Consider the following 21206-nt stretch of genomic DNA (forward strand, 5'->3'; position numbering starts at 1 on the left):
AGAGAACAAGAGAATGTATGCAACAGTGATGGAAATATTCAAATTAATTAAAAATTTAATAGGAAGAATGTGTACTTAGAAAATTAACACCCAAAATCACCCAAAAAAAAACAAAATCAAGAACACCTACGCTCATGAAGAACAGCCATTGGTCAAACAAAAATTAAATTTGAAATCACCATTTGCCATAAATGAATCACAATATATAACATATGAACTAAAGAGAAGGATGGATGATTAAAAAAAAAAAAATCAAAGAACCAACCTCAAGAGACAAGAAAACAATGAAAGACAAAGAGAGGAGCGTACGAGGGGAACGATGAACACACAAACAAGCTTTGCAATGAGAAAATAGGCAAATAATCAAGAACCTAGCATTGCGACAGTGAAAAATATGGTTGGATGGCCAAAATATATTTTCACGAGTGTCTAAAAGGGTTTAGGTGCGAACAGAATAAAAATGATTCAATTTTGAAATCTAATTTAAAAATATAATACTTGATAGTTATTTTCAAACAATCACCAAGTATTCTAAATTTGATGCTTGTTCTAGAATAATCACCAAGTATATGTTTGGCATGTACTTGACAAAGCAAAAAAAAAAAAAGCATCAAACATATATTTTTTTTAAAAAAATCTTTTTAATATCATCTACTCGACGTTTGTTTATAGAAAACTGTCAAGTATACCAGGCTTGTATTTGACAATTACCTTTAAAAAAGCATCAAATATATATATATATGTATGTATGTAATATATTTAACAAATATTTATAATTAATTGTCAATTATACATTAAATTACTCTATAGTTATTTCAAAACAATTGTCAAATATTTTTTATTTATTTATTTGTCACTTCTTTTAAATAACTGTTAAGTATGGAGTGTTTTGTGTCGATAATTATGTGACAATATTTTGTGCATACGTGTCAAACTTTACTAACATAAAATTTTTAATAAAAAACCTACAAGAAATTTGTGCGTTTTATTTCATTTGATGTAGGTTTTTTTTATTTTTACTTATTAAATTTTTCTTATACCAACATCAATTGGACAAATAAGCATGAAATTAACAATGTTAATTCGTGTATTAGTATTATTAACAGTATTTATATCATATTAATATCTCTTTAAAATTATAAGGATCAATATTATAGACGGAAGATAATATAAGAATTTAGAATACTGAAAATAAAATATATATAGGAATCTATGTTAAAACCTAAGTAAAATGTTGGGGTTAAAAATAGTGTTTTCACGAATAAAAAAGAAAGAAGAACAAAGTTGAAAGCAAATAACTGGGATCTAGTTGCCTCGGGAAGCTGCAATTTATTTCCCTCCGTTTCTACTTTTCTATGTACCAAAATCAAATTTGCCAGGGTGTTTTCCTCAACAATGACCACGATGAAAAAAAAAAGCCATATATTATAATTTAAGTTAAAAGGATGATCGCTTTTCTTTGTTTTTCAAGGGTCGTGAGTGTGAAGTTTCAGCCTTTTTCTAGATATTTGCGTTTTCCCAGCTTTTTTTTTTTGGTGGAGCGTCCAGATTTTTTATTTATATATTTTATTTTATACTCCCTTCATTGAAAAAATATACAGTTTTTTTAATAAAATTTTATCTTAATAAAATAGTTACTTATTTTAAAATTAATTATATTTTTTATATTTATTCTTATTATAATTAAGTTAAAAGGATGATCTCTTTTCTTTGTTTCCCAACAGCTGTGCGTGTGAAACTTCAGCCTCATTCTAGATATTTGCGTTTCCCTTACTTTTTTTTTTTGGCTTTTTTTTGGGTGGACTGTCCGGATTTTTTATTTATATATTTTATTTTATACTCTCTTTATTTAAAAAATATAAAATATTTTTAATTAAATTTTATCTTAATAAAATAATTATTTATTTTTAAATTATTTATATATTTTTTATATGTATCTCTATTTAATAGGATATTTTATCTTAAAATAAATATAATTATAAAGTGACTTATTTAATTAGAGCATTCTTTAAAAAATATAATGATCACATCTAAAAAATTAAAAATACCTTACAGTTTTTAACATTTAATCCTTAAAAAATATATTATATTTTTTAACAGATAAAGTATTTACTAAAATAAAAATTATAAATCTTAATAAATCTATTTTATCATCAATTTAAATAATATAGATTTAACTTGGATGATGAATTTAATATTAAATATTTTTATAATTTTTATAGATTAACTATCCAAATATATTTTAGGCGGTCTAGATTTAAAAATTTAAAATTATAATTTTTTTATTTTTTAAAGTTTCAATATGAAGGTTATCTTTATTTTTTAATATTATATTTATTAAAATAAAAATTTTTAAATTTTTTTAAAAATTTAAGTATTAAATTCAAACTGTCTAAAATATATTTAAATAATTAATTTATAAAAAATATAAAAAATAATATTAAATTGAATCAGATTAAATCTATATTATTCAAATTAATGACATGGTGAATTTATTAAAATTTATATTTTTTTATTTTAATAAATATTAAATAAAATATATAAATTTAGGGGGTCTAAATTGCTCATCTTGGCTATGGCTGTATTCTCTATTATCGTGTGACTCCTCTACTTTTTTTTCTTTTTTTAATACCGACTCCTCTATTTTATTTACAGGTAGAGACCCTACTCCTTTCATCTTTAAACGTAAAGACTATTTTTTTTTATTTTTTATTATAAGTAAAATTATAAAATTTTAAGAAATATTAATTATATTTTTTAAATTATCTCTATAAATGAATAGTATTATTAAATTAGAGAAAAAAGTAAACATTACTCATAATAATATTTTAATTTAAATATTTTAATTTCAAACATACTCCCTTCATTTCAAATTACAATACACTTTTACGTATTAATAAATTTTATCAAACATGTTTAACAATTTTATTTTTTAATAAAGATATAAACTTTTTAAAACACTCTTTATACAGTAGTTTGCACAAGTCCTTTTGCCAATATTTAATAGATTAATCATCACGGAATTTTTTGAGCAAATTATAATTATTTTTTAATTTTAATTTTTTCTGTAATTACCAGTGCTCATTGATGATTTCTTAAAAAATATATCCCGACTGAATTTTCTGATTTGCTTGTCAATATTATTTGAACTCAGGACCTCCGTTACGTCGAGGATCAAATCTTCCTGTTACCCTAGTTCAATTTCGATTTCAATTATTCGCTAATTATCTTGGCACGAAAGAAACAAATTAAATAAATATTAATCACCAGCATATTTGCAATTGTAATTCAATTTTTTGGGACAAAAACCGGGGTACCCTTTTCAAGCAAGCCCGTACTTCTTTTTGTTGGGCTAAGGTCCATGCCCTATATGATAAACCCAAAGTAAAATGCGCTCACTCTGATCCAATAACATGACCAGGTTTGTCCTGTCACTCAAGTTTGTTAAATTCACTTTTATCAAGTTATTAGCTGTCCCAGATTATCACTGTCGTTCTTTTATGCTCCTATATTCAATTTAATTTCTAATCGCTGCTGCCTATGCTCCATTGCTCCGGCACTGCTGAGACCGTATATCTAATCTAGGGTTTTCTGAATCCAGTCGACATTCTGGCTGTCTCCCAAAACGATATCTCATACTGGGTTTTATTCTTCAAACGGTGAAAAATCATATCTTTTGACGTCTAACTTGTTGGCAAAATATATTAATGAGTGATACATACAATATTACAGTACTGATAGAATTCTAAAAGGGATTGTACTATGCTCCCTCCATCCATATATATATATATAAATAGTAATGTTTTAGTTTGTCTCTAATTATTGTAAATAAAAAATAATTTTTTTAAAATAAATTTATGAGCACTTATCTTTTTTCCTTTTTAATATAATAGAGGTATAGTGGTTTATTTATTAAAAAAATATGATGACAACATTTTATATTTAGAAATAAAAAAATATTCTAAAAAACTTTTTGTATGCAAGGATGGAGCGAGTAATTTCAAACGAAATATTGAATTTTAAACAATCCACACAATGAGTCCACCTGAACTCTGAACAAAAGAATGTAACTCGAGGCTATATTTTCAGAGCATATATTGACTCTTGCACCAGGTGACAAAATTGTTGTTGATAACTATCATTGCTGGGTACCATGTTTTTATAGATAATATATTGTACCTGCGTGGTGTTATTCATGTAAATTTGATTCACTCTATCGTTTTGAAATAGCCCTTGCATATATTTGGATGCTACGAAGATGGCTATTTTATATCGGGAAGGCAAGCATCTACACAAGCTTACGAGTCTTTTTGTTTACAGTTCCCAAAATAAAATAGTCAAACAAGAAGAGATCCAAAGGAGAAGAAGACTTTTTCACTTCTGAAGTTTATATCCAGCGAAAGAAGCTTGATGTTGAGCTAGAGGGGACAGAGGAAAGTGTGAGGAAGCGGGGTGCATGATATAAAATACTTAGTAGATACGAATGGTCCAAAAGTCATGTAGTAGCTAGCATTGAAGTTGATTTAAATTATCTGAAACCTGCACCTAGTAGAGAAGGCAGCATATAGTGCATATGCCTGTCTTCTGACTGGATGGACATGTCACAGAGAACCATCAACTTCGGAACTTGAGAATTTCCTGCAGTTTATATTACCTGGTGGCTTCTTCTGCCTGCTTCGTACACATTATGAAAATCAAGGTGTTAGCCGAACGAGAACCAAAAAATTCAAACTGAGGCTGAAATACGGAAAGTTTTTTATTGTGATCTATGCAACAGGCAATAGAAGTTAGCAATGGAATTTGAAGAACATCTGAGCTAGTATGATCACAGTCACAGAAAGGTAGGCACTTGGTTAACTTAAATAGCTTTTTATCTCTGATGCAACTTCCCTAATAGGGTTTACAGTGCTCCAAACAGATGGAGGAAATGCATGGTAGTAGTAGCCGGGATGACAGGCAAAAGCGAGACCAGAAACTTCAAGAGCGAGGAATGGCTAAGTTTGCCCAAATGTGTCGTTGCTTTGGTACCTGATATTGTGCTCTTTCTCAAGCCTCTTATTATCTTCATTTATTCACCCTATTTTTGGGTCATAGATGCCTAGTTGGTGAAAGAATTAATGTTATCTTGGTAGCTTCTTTCCATGTCATGTTGTGATTGGAATCTTTAATGTCAACCAGTGCTGATGCGTAGAAGCATCAGATTTAGCAGCAACAAGAAGAATCTGGCCTTGCCACGGTTTCCCCTGAATCTAAAGCTGCCACCACACTTGCTGATCATGACCAGCGGAAGGCTTTGAAGTTGGGGTTTTCTTCAAAAGGCAGTGCTTTGAAGGTTTGCCCAACTGAAATATTTCATTATGTTTACTGTCTTTTCTCATACATAATTGGATGAATTGAGGGTTCTGGGAGGAAGCTGGTTCTATACCTCGGTTCTTAACCATGGTTATAGAATATGTGTGTGTGTGATTCTTCTCCCTATGCGCAGGCTTGTGAAAGTTATTTACAGTGTACATTATCTTATTACTTTCAACCCCTCTAATCTATTCCGAGTTATTATGACTAATGTATCAGGCTACCACCATTTTCATTTTTTCTTCTCTTCTCTTCCACTTCTTAGAAATCATCCGGGGGATCTGCAAAGAAGCAAAAGGTTGCCATCTCCTCTATATTTAGCAACGATGCTGAGGAAGAGTAGTGCAAGGATGCTGTTGCAGCCGAGAGTTAGCCATGTAACATTTCTCCTGTGTGGTTTTGTTTTGTATCTATTGGTATTTAGGAGTTAGAGAAGATTTTGAATTGCAGGATTTTCGTTTCGTGGTGGTGTCACTTGGTAGACTTTGGTAATCTGTTTGAATCTATACTTCTGGCTTGGTGTTGGCGTCATATCCATGTTAGCCTTTTCTGATGTCGAAATGCTTCACGAGATGAGTTTGTTTCAAATGTGGTGTGCAGCCCCTTATGAAAGCAGCATGGCAAAGGGTCGACATCGTGAAACAATTTCTCTCAAAATGATGAAGAGCGTGTATGTTGTCGTTGTTACGTTTGACCGTGATGCAATCTAAATGCCATGTCTTACTACGCCGCAACAACAGAAATTTTAAAATCTTGATGTTATTACTGGAAAAAAAGATTTTAATTCAATGAGATTTCTTTGTTTCGTTAGTTTTGATTTGAAGTAAAAAAACAAAAAGTTGATCAATGGCTTCAAGCTATAAGCTTTTGTCAAGATTTTCAATGTTGAAGTTATAATTAAAATAGAAGTGGGGCTAGCGGGTGTCTTTCGCAAAAAGAAGGTCAACAAACTACCGAGGCGGTGGATTGCAATTCATGGAAGTGGATGGATGTGAGCGTGACAGGAATTAGATTACAAATCCTACCCAAATAAGAATATTTATGTTTATAAATTATAAATACTCTCCTATGCTGCTCTATAACTTTTTAAGGTTTTGTTTCGTTTCATTAAATGTATTTAGTCTCTTGATCACTGCATATAGTTTTTTTTTTTTGGGCCCGAAGATCACCATTAGCATCAGATAACAGAATTTTATTATAATTATAAGTATTAATAGAGTATATTGGAACTGATCTTTTATTTCATTTAAAGTTTTAAAGCAATACATAGATATGTAATTTCAGTATTTCACATAAACTATTGAGTCTCATTTTTTTAATCTGAAAATTTCTATTTTATATTAGAGTAAGCTGAGCGGATAAATTTTAAAAAAAATGACAATAAGTCCCAATATTTAGAATTTATGATAGTTAAATTCTCAATAATTTTTTTAAAATAAGTTATAAAATATTGATTTAAAAATTATAAATTAAAATCAACATTTGCAATTAAAATTTTTGAGTTTGTGATTATTGAATTAACATTTACATTTGAATTTTTAAAAAATTTTATTTGGGATTTAACTATAATAAATTTTGAGTTTTGGATTTTATTGTCACTCTTTTTAAATTTTATTATTTTGATAAATTGAATTATTTGCAATAGATCTATGGAGTTATTTACGAACCGCTTTTCGGGAGCCATTTGTCCGTATCCCCCAACTCATTTCCTTGCCGTCTGTCGTGACTCGGGAGCTATGGCCTCGCTCTTCTTTTCCTCGTGTTCATCACTCAGCTCGTTAAAACCCTAGCCTTTCTTCCTCGTTCTCTACACCTTCCAATGGCTTCTCAAAACCACAGTCATAATCACAATAACGATGATAATCACCTCAACGGCGACTATTCTGTGTCTCGCGTGCCCAAAAAGCCCAAGCTTGGTTCCTTCATTACTGACTCCGAAATTCAATCCGAATTCGCTCACCATGACCCCGCCGTTGCTCGGATTAACAACGGTAGCTTCGGTTGCTGCCCCGCTTCTGTAATTGCCGCTCAGCAAAAATGGCAGCTGAAAAATCTCCGCCAGCCGGACTCTTTCTACTTCAACGAACTCACGAAGGGGATTCTTCAATCCAGGACTATTATCAGGGAAATTATTAATGCTGACCACGTCGATGAGATTTCCATAGTCGATAACGCCACCACGGCTGCTGCTATCGTCCTTCAGCAGACTGCCTGGGCCTTTCAAGAAGGAAAATTTCAGAAAGGGGACGTCGTTGTTATGCTTCATTACGCTTACGGTAGCGTCAAGAAGTCAATGGAGGCCTATGTTACTCGCGCCGGAGGCAAAGTTATTGAGGTCCAGCTGCCTTTTCCTGTGAGTTCTAATGACGAGATTATCACTGAATTTAGGATAGCACTGGAGAGAGGAAAGGCTGACGGTAGCAGGGTTAGGCTAGCTGTGATTGATCACGTCACTTCAATGCCAAGCGTGGTGATTCCTGTTAGGGATTTGGTAAAGATTTGTAGGGAAGAAGGCGTTGACCAAGTTTTCGTGGACGCAGCTCATGCTATTGGGTGTACTGATGTTGATGTGAAAGAGATCGGAGCAGACTTTTATACCAGCAATTTGCACAAATGGTTCTTTTGCCCACCTTCCATTGCGTTTTTGTACTGTCGGAAGTCGCCTAGATGCTCTGAATTGCATCATCCCGTGGTGTCCCATGAGTATGGTAATGGGTTGGCCACTGAAAGTGCTTGGATTGGCACGAGAGATTATAGTGCACAATTGGTGGTTCCCGCAGTTTTGGAATTTGTCAGTAGATTTGAAGGCGGCATTGAAGGAATCAAGAAGAGGAATCATGAAGCTGTTGTGGAGATGGGTCGAATGTTGGCCACGGCATGGGGAACCCATCTTGGTAGTCCTCCGGATATGTGCGCGAGCATGATTATGGTAGGGTTACCTGCTTGCTTGGGAATATTGAGTGACTCTGATGCTATGAACCTGAGAACACATTTGAGGGATGAATTTGGCGTTGAAGTGCCTATATATTATCGGCCACCAAAAGATGGGGAAATTGGATTAGTAACTGGATATGCCCGAATTTCTCATCAAGTTTACAACAGAGCTGATGATTATTATAAGTTCAGGGATGCAATTAATCAACTTGTGCGCAATAAGTTTACTTGTGCCCTCCTTTCTAATTGAAGAGGTGTTCTCTGAACTCGCTTGGATTATAACATCCGCTTTGTACAAGGTAGTTTCTTATTTATTTATTGGGATTTCAACAAATTTCGACTTTTAACTCAAGTTCACTGAGACTTTGAAATTTGAACTGATTCGATCGAACTAGTCCCTGTAAATGTCCAAGAAATAACTTTAGTCTTTGCAGTTTTATTTTTTAAAATATATAGAGACTAATGTTTTAAAGGGTTAAAATTACTGAAAGAAAGAGAAGAAAATAATATTTCTAAATGTATTTCTGTATGTTCCAAAACTGAACGTTCTGATGTGCTTGACTTCATTATATAGAGCTTAGTGAGTTGGACCTATCACAGTAGGCCAAGTACCAGACTTTTCAACAAACCAAACTATCTTAACAGATTATAACTAGTACTAACAAAAACTTATCAGTTATAACCATATATCTAATAAAAATTACCCTGCAGTTAAGTCAAAACTAAAACTACAATCAAATGATTAGTTTTCTTATTTATTTTATAATTTAATGTTTGCGAATATAGAGTTTTGATTAGATGGAATATGTATCAGTCAGCTCTGAAATTAATGACTGAACGCAAGTACTTGCCTTTAGCAGATGTAGAAAATAGAAATCCACTGGGTCATGCATGGCTTGACTTATCTAGAATCCCCCCAGCTGCGGAACATGTTAGCATCAACTTGGGTGTTTCTTCCATTCTAAAAGCTCTCGTGCTCAAGTGAAAATAAGCAACTTATATCCTAGTATGTTCCATGAATGCTTGGGAAATTACAAGGCTCTAGCGTGCAATCAATTATTATGTTTTATTCGAATTTGTCCGTCTGTATTTTTCAATTTCATTATTATCTAGCCTTCTTCTTATCATATACCCTGGAGATCGAAAAGCGTGGCTTCTACTTATGGCTTGTTCATTTATATTTTGTGTGTGTGGTAGACTGAAATCCCCCACCTCAGCTTCTTCCGGCCAAAGATAGAAGAAAAATCGTTTTTATTATTGAAGACAAACTATGAGGTTTGAACTTCCTTTTTTATTTTTTAATGGGATTTTTGTAGTTGTTAGTATCTCGCGAATCATGATGGAGCAGCTTTGGTATTCTCCAAACTCCACCCCAGTGTTGTGCTTACTACTGAGCCTGTTTCCTTTGCCAACTCATATTAGATCTAGCATAGAGAATCCCGTAGAAGTGGTTGGAAAGGGGGGCTAATTTATCATGAAATATCTATTTTATTTTTATAATTATTTTACAGTGTTGGTTCTCTTCCCCTCGTTTTTTCAGAGCCCAAAAGGTCTTTTTTCTATGGCGTCTTTATTCCCTTTCCAAAATAAGTTGCATGTCTTTGCAGCGGTTTATTTTATCATGAAGCTGAGGTTGTCTGCTTTTAGTAATTCAGATACGTGTTTGGTTTTTCTGGTGACTGGTAGCATGCCTCCTAAACCTCGTGTTTTCTGCTCCTTTTCTTTAAACAGATCAAGTTTTATCAATTACGTCTTTTTCATATTTATTCTTGCCATTGAAAGTAGTATAATTTTTAAGATGCAAATGGGAAAGCATCCTTGAAAAAGTTGCTTACTATGTCTGTGAAGTGCCAGTGTGGGCATCCCTTTTTTTTTGTCATGCGAAAGAACAGCGATTTTATGGAGTCGCATCAGTCAGCCATGTATAGTAGATTTAGACACACCGTATATATAGAGACTCAAGTACAGGACCATCCTAAAGCTGCGAAAGGTTCTTGCCTTACTTTTATGTCCAACCTGAGAATGCCATTTTATTTTCTTTGTTCCAATTGCTGCGAAAGGTTTTTTGTTCTTGCTTATTTTCTTTGTTCCTTATTTATTTACTCGTTGTGGATACCGGGGAGAATGACAATTTCTTTATATGCAGTGCATGGTAGGGGGTCTAGGAATCTTTCAGATGAATAACGGGAATAATTCAGTAGCTTACAAGTGTGGGGCCAGTAATGATGGTTTTGGTACCATGGAGTTTTTAAGTTGTAGAGATAGTGCAGCTGCAGCGAGTGCTCGAGTTAGTGTTGTGAGTTGAATTACTACCGTGGAAGCCAAGTTCACGTGGATGTATGTATTATATCCATGGAGCTATCCTTGTATTGTAAATATAATAAAGATTCTGAGGTTGGTTATCCATTGCGCCAGTTCATGCTAACATTAACCTTAATCTCATTTTCATTTTGATTCTTCAGTCTAAATTTTACAAATCCGTCAATTTGACTAAGGGGGCGTGATTGACTGATTGGCTCGCCTGCGGAGCGGAGAGACGTAGGGAAGGTGAGGATAGGAGAGTTAATGATCTCTCGTTTTCTTGTTTAAATGTATTGAATTCGAGGGACGGATGCAAGTGTGTTTTAATAATATTTTTGTTTAATTCAAGATGGGAGGCAAGCAATCAACAGGCCATTCTTGGGATATCATTTGTCATGAAAATGGAGCATGGGAATGTGGGTTCATGAAGAAGAAATTAGTTTTGTTTACATCCATAGCATAGCTGAGAACCTTAATCTTTGTTAGAGATGGATTTATTGATTTTCATGAAAATGGATTGAAATGTAATTGAGTTTGCTTGGGATGATTTTAACAATATTAATGATCTTGATTATCATTTTAACAATGTTTATAAATTGGAGGTGATCGGATTCTCAGAGGTCATCAGGCAGAGAATCTCACAAAACGCATGTAACTAATTATTTTGGAAACATTACAAATAATCAATCTGTATATCAATTCAAGCAAGGGATAATTGGGTGTGTCTTATTTATTGGAGGAGATTACATCTAAGGATCATTTAAGAAAAGTATTCAAAAATAAGGATAAATATGAAATGGTTTGTTTTTAAAGTAAAAATATAACTTATTTTTTTCAAATTAAATTTATTATTAGTCCTTATTTGTAAATATTTTGTTTTGGTTGGATGTAATATTTTTAGAATTAGATTGAATATTGAATTAAAAATGTCAGCAATTCACAGTTTGTATGATTCAATCGAATTAGATCAATGTTCAAATAGTAACATAATAATTAAATTAAAAAATTTATATATGTATATAATAATCTAAATATAAATAATAAATATAAAATTATTATTTAACTTAAAAATATAATTAAATATTTTAAATTTATCATGATTTAGCTAACTACATGATACAATATAATATTAAATGATTAAAATTTTTAATCTTTTTTTCAAAAATTGATAAAAATATTTTTTTAAACAGTTTGTTTTTTCTAAAATTAGATTCAATTTTTGATCTGACCGTTGGCAAAATGGCCCTACTTGGTCCAATTTCCAAGATGATTTTTACATGTGGAAGAGCCAAAATTCAAATCAGTTAACGATTACTGCTTGAATGTGATTCTTTATATTTATTATGACATGGCTTCTGACTCTATGAGGACCTTGGTGGTGGTGCTGCTGCAAGAGCGCATGGAATTGCAATGGGACATGATTCTCTCCTCTTTCTTCCCATCATCTTTCACTCTTCTTTTTAATTTGTAACCATTAGATCAAGATTTTGAATAATCAAAATTTAATCTCTTTCAAAACATTTCATTTCATTTTATTTTTACTGTATTTTTAATTTGTCCTTGTTAAATTTTAATAGATTGAATTTTATTATTTATATTTTTTTTATAAATTTAATACTTTAATAATAAATTTGTACGAAATCAAATGTGAACTATTTAAATGTTGATCAAATGGCTAGAAAGGAAAAAAGAATGGAAGACGATGGAAAAGGGAAGGATAGGATCCATGCCCGGATTGCAACCCCCTACAATATGTTGTCATTTCTTTAATTGGGCCCAGCTCTCTTCTTTACCCAGAAAAAAGGGGGCGTGCATGGTTGTTTGCGATTGACGGACGGGCCTCGGACATGGTTGAGTTGGCTGATTCTTCTGACTCCACTCAGTGATGAGGTCCCATGTATGGACACGTGTTTGAAAATTATTGGTGCAGGTTTAAAATTTTGGGTTTGCCGCGCTTAGTCTTTGGTGGTCACTACCACGGGGACACCCCGCGCTTCGGAATTCGTCACGTCGGCAAAACCGAGGTTAAAAACTCCGAACCTACGTTAGCCACGTTAGCTTCCAATCCGAACCTAGCTTTTACTAAATCCCCTTCCTCGCCTCCTGTCATGTCGTTTGGTGCTTATTCAATCTACACACAACTCAAATTATTCTCTCAATTTCACAATAAAAAAAATTAGATACTTCATCATAAAAAATTAAATTTTCATATTTAACTATATATTTAAAAAATTCAATAAATATATAAATTAATTTACTCGACATGTCACAAGCAATAATTTTAATATTTTAATTTTTAACGTTTCACTTTAAAAATGTCGTCCTTTTATAAGATTTGACTTACTTTAACTCCTTTTCTTTGCATGGCTTGCTTTGCCCTGTAATTTATTAAAAAAAAAAAAAGGTTCAATGTTCAACCAGCTGCACTTGCTCACAGGCAACACCAAGAAGACAAAATAATGAAATACTATTACGTATTAAAATTAAATACTGGTAAATTCTTAATTCTTCATTCGTGTCCTAACTCCTAACTCCTGAGGTGAGGTCCGTGTTTTGTCACAGATGTTCTGCAGAATAAACTTATGGTTCGAGCTGAGACGACCGAAGACAGACTGAACACAAATGTGGTTTTCACTGAATAAGGTATTTCTCTTTTCAAACCTCTATCCGCTAATCGATTAACATTCTTTAAGAATCATTTCAGCTTCACGCTTTCTTGAACCTGTTCTTGAAGTCTCTTTCTTCCCTTAAGTCAAGACTGAAGTTGCTGTTATCCTGCACAAATCATTGCAAATAAGTTCGATTTCTTTACAAGTGACCTCGTCCTAACTTATTTTTTCATTAAACTGACATGTGCGCACGCGTTTTTTTTCCCCGTCTTGAAGTCTATTCGACTTTCAATTTCCAGGCGGGAACGGCGATAATAGTTTCACGTCAAAGACCATAAACTGCTGATCTCCTGTTCATAGCAGTGAATTCAGAGCATTTTCTCATTGGACTTAAAATTTCTGTTTTTAACCATGCCAATCTCGGAGAAATCATCTTCGTCCCGGTCTTTGCGGTTGTCATCAGTGGCGGCTCGGGATATTGATCCATTGTTAAAGGATTTAAATGAAAAGAAGCAGAGCTTCAGGCGCAACGTGGTGTCATTAGCCGCAGAGTTGAAGGAGGCGCGGAGCCGCCTTATATCACAAGAGCAATCATTTGCCAGAGAAACCCTAACAAGACAGGTTCAAAACTTTCTGTTTCATTTCGAGCTATGCTATCATTATTATTATTATTATACTCACGACATTGAAAGTTGAAAACAATCATTCCTGCTCTGTGGCTTGGTGGGGACAAATTTTAATCGAGCTAAATTTTATGAGTATTCTCTCTCAGGAAGCAGAGGTTAAAGCCAGGAACATGGAAGAGGAAATTGATAGGTTGCAGAAGAGATTGGAGGAGAGAAACAAGCGACTTCAGGCTTCAGCCTCTACCACAGAGAAGGTTTTATTTAATCATGTTCTACTATTTTTGGAACCTTGTTTCCGGTTTTTCTTTTAAAAATATATAATTCTAATCATTTTGTTTGCACATATGAAATCTCCATACGATTCTCCATCTTACGTTTTTTGTGTAAACCTTATTTTTTTTTTTTGGCCGTAAAAAAATACTACATATTCGGTGATCATTTGAGCGTTTTTTTTTTTTTTTTTGACATTTCCATTTTATGGTGGAGCCCAAGGGAAGAAATGGTGACTAAATGTTTTGATATGTTATTATGTTGTTACTTTTTAATCTGACTTATTTTATTGTCTATGACATTTGTTTCTGATGCTAATGATTATAAACAGTGTAAGCAACATCAATATCAATAGTCAATAGCATTGGTAAAATATTTTAAAATTAAGCAAACACTCGATCATTGCTTGTTTATGGAGGCACGTTGCTGATATAAACAATTTCATTGATTCGTTTTACTTTTTGGCTTTCATCCTCAACCAGACTCATTTACATAACGGGTTAATCACTAGTTTCAAATGGCTTTGCCAGTACTATGGGAGCAAAGTAAATGTCGTGGTTATTTTACTTTTGACTTCTAACAACGGCTAAACTAAAGCCAAGGTGGAGCAATTTCAAATTCTTTGAACTTTTCTGTGCCTACAGCTGTACAGCATGTTTCTGAGTTATTGCTGAAGTCAAAATTATTAGATTCTTTCACGGTGGTAGACTCCCCCCCCCCCCTTCCCTCCCTTTTCCTTTTGGTTGGGTTCGCCAATTTGTCAGGCGAACACTGTACATGCACTGCGTCTGCCCCGACTCCGGAATTCCTGGCACATTAAGCTTGGTTTCTTAACCTTTGCTTATCGCATTCAATGATATACCGTGTACTTTTTATTTTATTTTTTAGTAATGCAATAAAACAAAAATAAAATTTAAATGCTGGATCAAAAATTACTCCTTTTTTTTCCCCTCTCGCGATCAATCCTCGTTAATGCATCAGGACATCTGGCATGAAGGCAATTAAAAATTGTTGACAGAGTCAAGATGGATCATGACACAGGTCTTTGGCATCATGACATCTGTAACAAATCTTGAAATTTGAAAACTTTTATTGTTAACACTAAATTCTGTATGTGGCACTGTCGCTTAATATCTCTTGCTAGTAGTTTGCAGAAAAATGTCATTATAGTAAAATCATAATGACGCATTTATGTTGGTTGTAGCCCAATCAGTATTGATTAACTAATCAAGTTGTTTTGATGCAGTATTTAAATGAGTTAGATAATCTTAGAACACAGATCGCATCAACTAGAGCGGCTGCTGAGGCAAGTGTTGCATCAGCTCAATCAGCAGATCTCCAATATGCAGAACTTGTAAAAGAATTAGATGAGAAAAATTGTTCTCTGAGAGAGCAGGAGGGTCGTTTCATTAGGATGGGAGAGCAACTAGATAATCTCCAGAAGGATCTTCATGCTAGGGAATCTTCACAAAAGCAACTGAAAGACGAAGTTATGCGGATTGAGCAAGATGTCAGGGAAGCCCTTGCGAAAGCGGGAGCAAACAAGAATTGTGAACTGAGGAAAATATTAGATGAAGTTTCCCCTAGGAACTTAGAGAAGATACACGAGCGTCTGATTGTTAAGGATGAGGAAATAGCAAAACTTAAGGATGATATCAAGATTGTGTCGTCTCATTCGAAGTTCAAGATTGAGGAATTAGAATCACAGGTAAATCCATCTGCTGTTTGCCTTGTCATGTTCTTGTTCCAGCATTATGGCTTGTGTATTTATGAATATCCATTTGTTTTAAAATGCAGTTAGAGAAACGGCGGTGTGTTGACCAGGAGCTGAAGAAGAGGATGCTGAAACTGGAATTTTGTCTGCAAGAAGCCCGTTCTCAGACACGAAAGCTTCACAAGGTGAGATTTTACTGAGCGTTGATCATTTTTGTTTTACGTGATTTATACTTGCTGCTATTAAAATTTTCACGGTTTGCTTTAATATTGCTGTTTGGGTCAGGGTATACACTGCATTATGAAAGAGTGAGTTGGTTTCATTCTGAACTGGCAGGCTTAGAAATGAATCCACGCCCCAATCAAATGACACGTATGTTTTGTATGGTTTTGTGAACACAGATGGGAGAGAGACAGGACAAAGCAATAAAAGATCTGAGAGATCAGTTGGCAGCAAAACAACGAAGTGAAGTGGGTGCAGAAAAGCAAAACCAGAACTTCTGGGAAAGCTCAGGATTCAAAATTGTGGCGTCCGTGTCCATGTTGATCTTGGTGGTATTCTCGAAGCGGTAGTTGGGGGTGTTCAAGTTCTTACCGTTAGGAAATAAATCAAATAATTCTTGTACATAGATTTAAGGAGTGCAGGGAAGTAGGAGAAACCATTTTGCTGGTAGAAATACTGTTTGATATATAAAAATAGTTTAGCTCTAGTTTACACTCCTAACGAGTTTTGCTGTCTGTCGTAAAAGTAAAATGACGTCTAATTAACTGTGCTTGAGGCTGTGGTTCGCCGTACTTGTTGGTTGTTTAATGCATACCAGAGGCGGTGGACCAATATGATTTATTAGTTATTACTGTAATCATAACTTGGCGGAATACTATCACCAAGTAATTGATGCGCGTCCTCTTGGAGCGTTAATTTATTTTACTGGCAGATGAGTCGTCTGCTTCATAAAAGTTAGTCAGCTGTTGTGATAATTTTGGCCCTGTTTTCTGCCTTTTTGAGAACTCGAGCAAGCGTTCACTTCACAATTAGCAACCAACTTCAGAGTTTAACAAGGTGCTTATATGGAAAACTCGCGATTTAATATCTCGTTAAGGTTTAGAATATTCGGACTTTCTTGGATTATAAGATAGTTAGCTCTGCTGTTGGAAATTGAAATTCTACCACTATCGAATGTGTAATCTGAGCGAAGCAGGTTTTCAAGCATGTGGGCTAACAATAATGTTATCTGAGTGTCAATCCGGCAGACACTAATGTAACGTAGCTCCGACAAATTATGTACATTACAATAACCCCGTGTAGCAAAGCACAGGCACAGCAGCCCAGAAGCCAGAAACTGCAGTTACTTAAATTCTACAAGTACACTCACCTAAGTCCTGAGCCATAATAATAGAGCTACTCGTCCTATTCTAAGGAAGCACGCTGAGTTGCGCTGTGACCAGCGATGCCAGCAGAAGCGTCGATCCAACAAAAGGCCTGAGACCACTTGAATGTGACCATGTGGTGGAAGGTGGGCTTTGCGACCCAACAAGCGGCGTATAACCTGACACCGGATTGCTCGAGTTCAATGTCGCCGATGATGATGTTGGGCTACCATAGCTGCAAACAATAATAATACCCAGAAAGAAGCAGGATTAGCATCCATGTTCAAGGCTTAATGGTCAACATTTGAGAATTGGTGAAGCCATGCATGAAACTCACCCTAGAGTACCACCTCCTGGTGATGACGGTGTTGTTGGAGTCGGAGATGCTGTTGGTGATGATGACGCAGATGCTGGCCGCGACGACGAAGAAGACGACGGGGTTGTTGGCGGTGGCGGCGACGACGAAGAAGAAGACGCCGACGATGCGTAAATGCAAGAACCCGAACCTATTTCAAGGGGGGGGAAATAATGCTCGGTAGGTTGAATCATATCATGCACAGAAGACAAGCAATGGAGTGGCTAAAATTAAATAACAAGATCTAACTCACTAGGGTTGATCGTAACTAAGGTGGCAGTGCCTCCGAAGTCGCAGCTGGTAGGAGAGGGGTTCTTTTGGTAGTAGGCGTTGAAGGCATAAGAAGCGTGGTTTTGCAGAGTGTCGGGATTGTAGCAATTCCCTCCCTGCTGTATCTGAGAGCAATCGGCGCCTCCCATTCCACAGGCATAGTCGAGTGCGGATTGAAGAGCAGACTGTGAAACTCCAGATTTAGCCACACACCACTTCTGCCCAGAAGCAGCAGGAGCAGCATTAGAGGTGGTCGGAGGAGGTGGTGGTTGAGAATTTGTCACCGGAACACCAGTTGACGACGGTGGAGGATAAGCCGTAACCGGCACGGGGGAATTAGAGGAAGGTACCGTGACAGGCACCGCGGATGGATTCGTGGGGTACACAGTGACAGGATTACTGGAAGGTACTGTGATGACGGTGGTGTCCCCTAACGTTCTTCTGGGGAGGATCTTGCCAATCATTCGAAGGTGAGATAGGAAGATACTGGCACCAGGTGGGGCTGGAGAGTCGCGATCGGAAAAGATGGGCATCATGAATCCTGAAAAGAGTGTGAGAATCGTGAGATTGCAGATGAATATGAAGGGGAATTGAGAAGAAGCAGAGAATGAGAGAATGAGAGAGGGACTCACCGGAACTGTAGAGAAGGAGGAAGGAGAGAAGGAGGAAGAAGAAAGAACGAGGAGGGCTGGCCATGGTGATGGGAGTGATGGGAGAAAGAGACAGAGACGGTTTGGATCGGAAATGTAGAATCAGAGCGTGGGAGTGGGAGGCGAGATTGAGGATAACAGAGTGAAAAGCGGAAAAGTGTCGCATGAAAGAAGATCCGTTTGGGAGCATAAAGTAAAACATGTTACTTTGTCCTTAAGGATGATGATGTGTTTAGAAATCTTGTCGTCTCCTGCAATTCCCCCTCACTTTTCTTTAATTATCTTCTTTTTAGGCGCACGAATTCAAATTTTATTTGCGTCTTTCACCACCCTCCTACTCTGCTCTCCCCTGCGTCGCATGTGACCCTGCATTTTCTTTTCCCTATCAATGTTTTTTAAAAAAGAAAAAGAAAAGGAAAAATTCGTGCGCTGTCATGTCGGCTATGCTTTTTTTAGCTTGATGAAAGATTTAGCATGCATAGTTGGTCACTCGTTCTAAACAAACGCGCACGAATGTGAATGACGAATAACGCTATTTTTTTTTTTTAGAGGAAAAATGAATGAATTTCTAATGTTGCCATCAAATTGGACCAAGCCACCTGCCTCTGCCTCGTCGGTTGGGTCATGATGGATATATCGGAAAGAAGGGTTGTGATATTGCCAAGTTTGTGGTATCTTATTTTAAAATGTTGGAGTTGAGGAAGGAAATCCAACATAACATATAAGCGAGGGGGAAAAGACAGCCCATGTGGAACAATGTAATGACTCTCTGGATTTCAAGCCAATCAAAATCAGGGTGTGCCAAAGGGCTCCACCACAAAAGCAAAACCACAGACAGAGAGTTCATTCATTACTATTAGTCATCGGCAACGTGTAAAATGGAAATGCCACCACCAAAGTGCTCCGGCCGCCACGCGATCCTACCTAGATTGGGCTCTCAAAGTATTAAAGAGTTGGTGTCCACAAAATCCCACCTGTACTAAACCAAAGCAACAGAAGGACGATGATATGTGACCCATGATCATATATATGTCTCTTAGCACAATTTTATCCACTGATCATTGGTCACATATCAAAGTATAACAGAGTGAGAGTGAGTTTAGTTTGGAGTGACATGGCAAAAAGCTTAGATAACCAAATTAAACCCACTCTCACTCCATCATACTTTGATCGGCCAACACTTAGTTACTGCAATACAAATATGCGTCTTAATTTATGACTGATCCCCCTAGTCTCCTGGGAGGCTAGCACACAGCCACAGACCCCTCAGTTTTTAATTCAGGAAATAATAGACGGCTATGTATGTCACGCGTGCGATTCTGCTTGGACCATAAAGGAGCAACGAAGAACATTTTGTGTAAAGCCGAGTGATATAATTCATAGACATAAACTTAGAAATCATGCCATCGTATACATACCGATCCATGTATTCTCGCTCAATGAGTTTGAACATGCTAGCTGGCGACTACATAATAAACACCCAGATGACGCCCCTTGACGCCCAAAAACCAAAGCCAACAAACTCACACACTAGATGCACTGGCGACACACCAACACGGACATGCGCAAAAGATAGTGTCGTGAACAACCTAACTGAACACAACAATAAGTAGTAACAAGTTGAGGTGGCTTGGTCATGCATGCGGCGGCGATCCCACTCCCACAACTGGGTTAAGGGGCAGGGTCGGGGTACAGCCACCTGGGAAAGTGCAGAAGAATCCGGCAAAGCCGCCGGGGCTCGGAAACGTCCCTCCTGTCCCGGAGCCTCCTCCCAAGAAGCTCTGCGGCTCTTCAACCTTCAGTTTCCGTCCACCTTCGACCTTCGAAACAAGCAGCCCCACCAGCAGCATTGCCAACACCACCAACACCTTAACCTGGCTTGCTCTCTCCATAGTCTCAACTCTCAACGTGGTTCAGTGCTTTGAAATGCCACTTCCCTCCCTCCCAATTTATACTTAAAGGATTTAGTGATATTGGTAGGGAATTTAAGACGGCCCCAACTAACCCAGGAGGAAGGTCTTGGGACCCTTAAAATCTCTGGACATTGAAAACCCCATTAAATTACGTTTCCAAGTTATTGTTCAGAGCTACTAACTCCTTCATCTACCAAGGTGTGTTATCTTCCTATAACAAGCCTTGGGAAAACTAGTACCACTGCTGCCCCGCCTAGCTGCCCTTGTCAGAGTCCTGCCTGTTTCCTATAGAACTGCAACTCTGGTTTACTTTAAACTCGGATCCATTTACATATGTAGGTCATAATACTTGTGAACACTTTTTTTTCCCCCCACTTCCTCCTCGTAGCTGTTTATATGTACTTAACAGGGAAATCCAAATCGAATTTCCAAAAAGTCATTTTACAGGACTTTGTGTTGGCATTGAAAACAGTAAATAAAATATTTCACAACGACCAATGAAGGTCCCGTAGCTCAGTTGGTTAGAGCGTTGGTCTTATGAGCCGAAGGTCGCGGGTTCGAGCCCCGCCGGGACCATTATTATGTTAAAATTCCCTCAGTGTATGCATGATTTTCTAGCCCGTTCGTTGCACATTGGGTGCGCAGTATAATAATACATTTTTCCATCTTCCGACCCAAAAGGGCGAAAAGGTCTACGTGTCTTAATTTACTATTTTTAGGTTTTTGATACTGTGGTCATTTAAAAAAAAAAAGCAAAAAGAAACCTTGGTTTGATAATTTTCTTCTACTTCTAATCCAAAGAAAAAAAAAATGCGCATTTATTGATTTTTTTTTTTCAACAGCAC

At 36.0% G+C, this 21206-nt stretch overlaps 3 protein-coding genes, 1 non-coding gene and 1 pseudogene across 9 annotated transcripts; 4 read left to right on the plus strand and 1 right to left on the minus strand.

Moving 5' to 3' along the window:
• The first annotated feature begins 3985 nt into the window (after positions 1 to 3985).
• On the plus strand, positions 3986 to 5870 carry LOC129305656 (uncharacterized; annotated as a pseudogene).
• Positions 5871 to 7033: 1163 nt separating this feature from the next.
• LOC129306495 (probable L-cysteine desulfhydrase, chloroplastic) lies at positions 7034 to 11164 on the plus strand. 5 transcript variants are annotated; one of them, XR_008592220.1, is made up of 5 exons: positions 7034 to 8585; positions 9147 to 9292; positions 10433 to 10623; positions 10749 to 10833; positions 10937 to 11164. XR_008592220.1 is itself a non-coding variant. In XM_054947123.1 (2 exons), exon 1 carries the CDS (start codon positions 7172 to 7174, stop codon positions 8534 to 8536), a length of 1365 nt encoding a protein of 454 aa, XP_054803098.1. In that variant the 5' UTR covers positions 7034 to 7171; the 3' UTR covers positions 8537 to 8585; positions 10433 to 10780. The 5 variants fall into 5 exon arrangements, 1 of the variants encoding a protein (XP_054803098.1); XR_008592222.1 differs by lacking the exon at positions 10937 to 11164 and adding an exon at positions 9484 to 9561 and having other exon boundaries at positions 10433 to 10780; XR_008592221.1 differs by lacking the exon at positions 10937 to 11164 and having other exon boundaries at positions 9144 to 9292; positions 10433 to 10780.
• Positions 11165 to 13033: 1869 nt separating this feature from the next.
• Positions 13034 to 16852, plus strand: LOC129304541 (nuclear envelope-associated protein 2-like). Of its 2 annotated transcripts, XM_054944224.1 has the most exons (7): positions 13063 to 13080; positions 13150 to 13230; positions 13473 to 13817; positions 13969 to 14076; positions 15339 to 15800; positions 15890 to 15991; positions 16208 to 16852. In XM_054944224.1, exons 3-7 carry the CDS (start codon positions 13608 to 13610, stop codon positions 16376 to 16378), a joined length of 1053 nt encoding a protein of 350 aa, XP_054800199.1. In that variant the 5' UTR covers positions 13063 to 13080; positions 13150 to 13230; positions 13473 to 13607; the 3' UTR covers positions 16379 to 16852. The 2 variants fall into 2 exon arrangements, with proteins under 2 accessions (XP_054800200.1, XP_054800199.1); XM_054944225.1 differs by having other exon boundaries at positions 13034 to 13230; positions 13496 to 13817.
• A 128-nt stretch (positions 16853 to 16980) lies between these two features.
• On the minus strand, positions 16981 to 18751 carry LOC129304540 (uncharacterized protein PB18E9.04c). The gene is made up of 4 exons (XM_054944223.1): positions 18431 to 18751; positions 17782 to 18339; positions 17511 to 17679; positions 16981 to 17408 (listed from the first exon to the last, which is right to left on the minus strand). The coding sequence occupies exons 1-4, from the start codon at positions 18648 to 18650 to the stop codon at positions 17219 to 17221; spliced, it is 1137 nt and encodes a 378-aa protein (XP_054800198.1). The 5' UTR covers positions 18651 to 18751; the 3' UTR covers positions 16981 to 17218.
• A 2112-nt stretch (positions 18752 to 20863) lies between these two features.
• On the plus strand, positions 20864 to 20937 carry TRNAI-UAU (transfer RNA isoleucine (anticodon UAU)). Its single transcript has one exon. It is a non-coding gene; the product is annotated as a tRNA-Ile (tRNA).
• The last annotated feature ends 269 nt before the right edge of the window (positions 20938 to 21206 follow it).

The sequence above is a fragment of the Prosopis cineraria genome, unplaced genomic scaffold, assembly GCF_029017545.1.
Source record: "Prosopis cineraria cultivar Desert tree isolate PC_DT_omini unplaced genomic scaffold, ASM2901754v1 PC3, whole genome shotgun sequence".
Taxonomy (NCBI): domain Eukaryota; kingdom Viridiplantae; phylum Streptophyta; class Magnoliopsida; order Fabales; family Fabaceae; genus Prosopis; species Prosopis cineraria.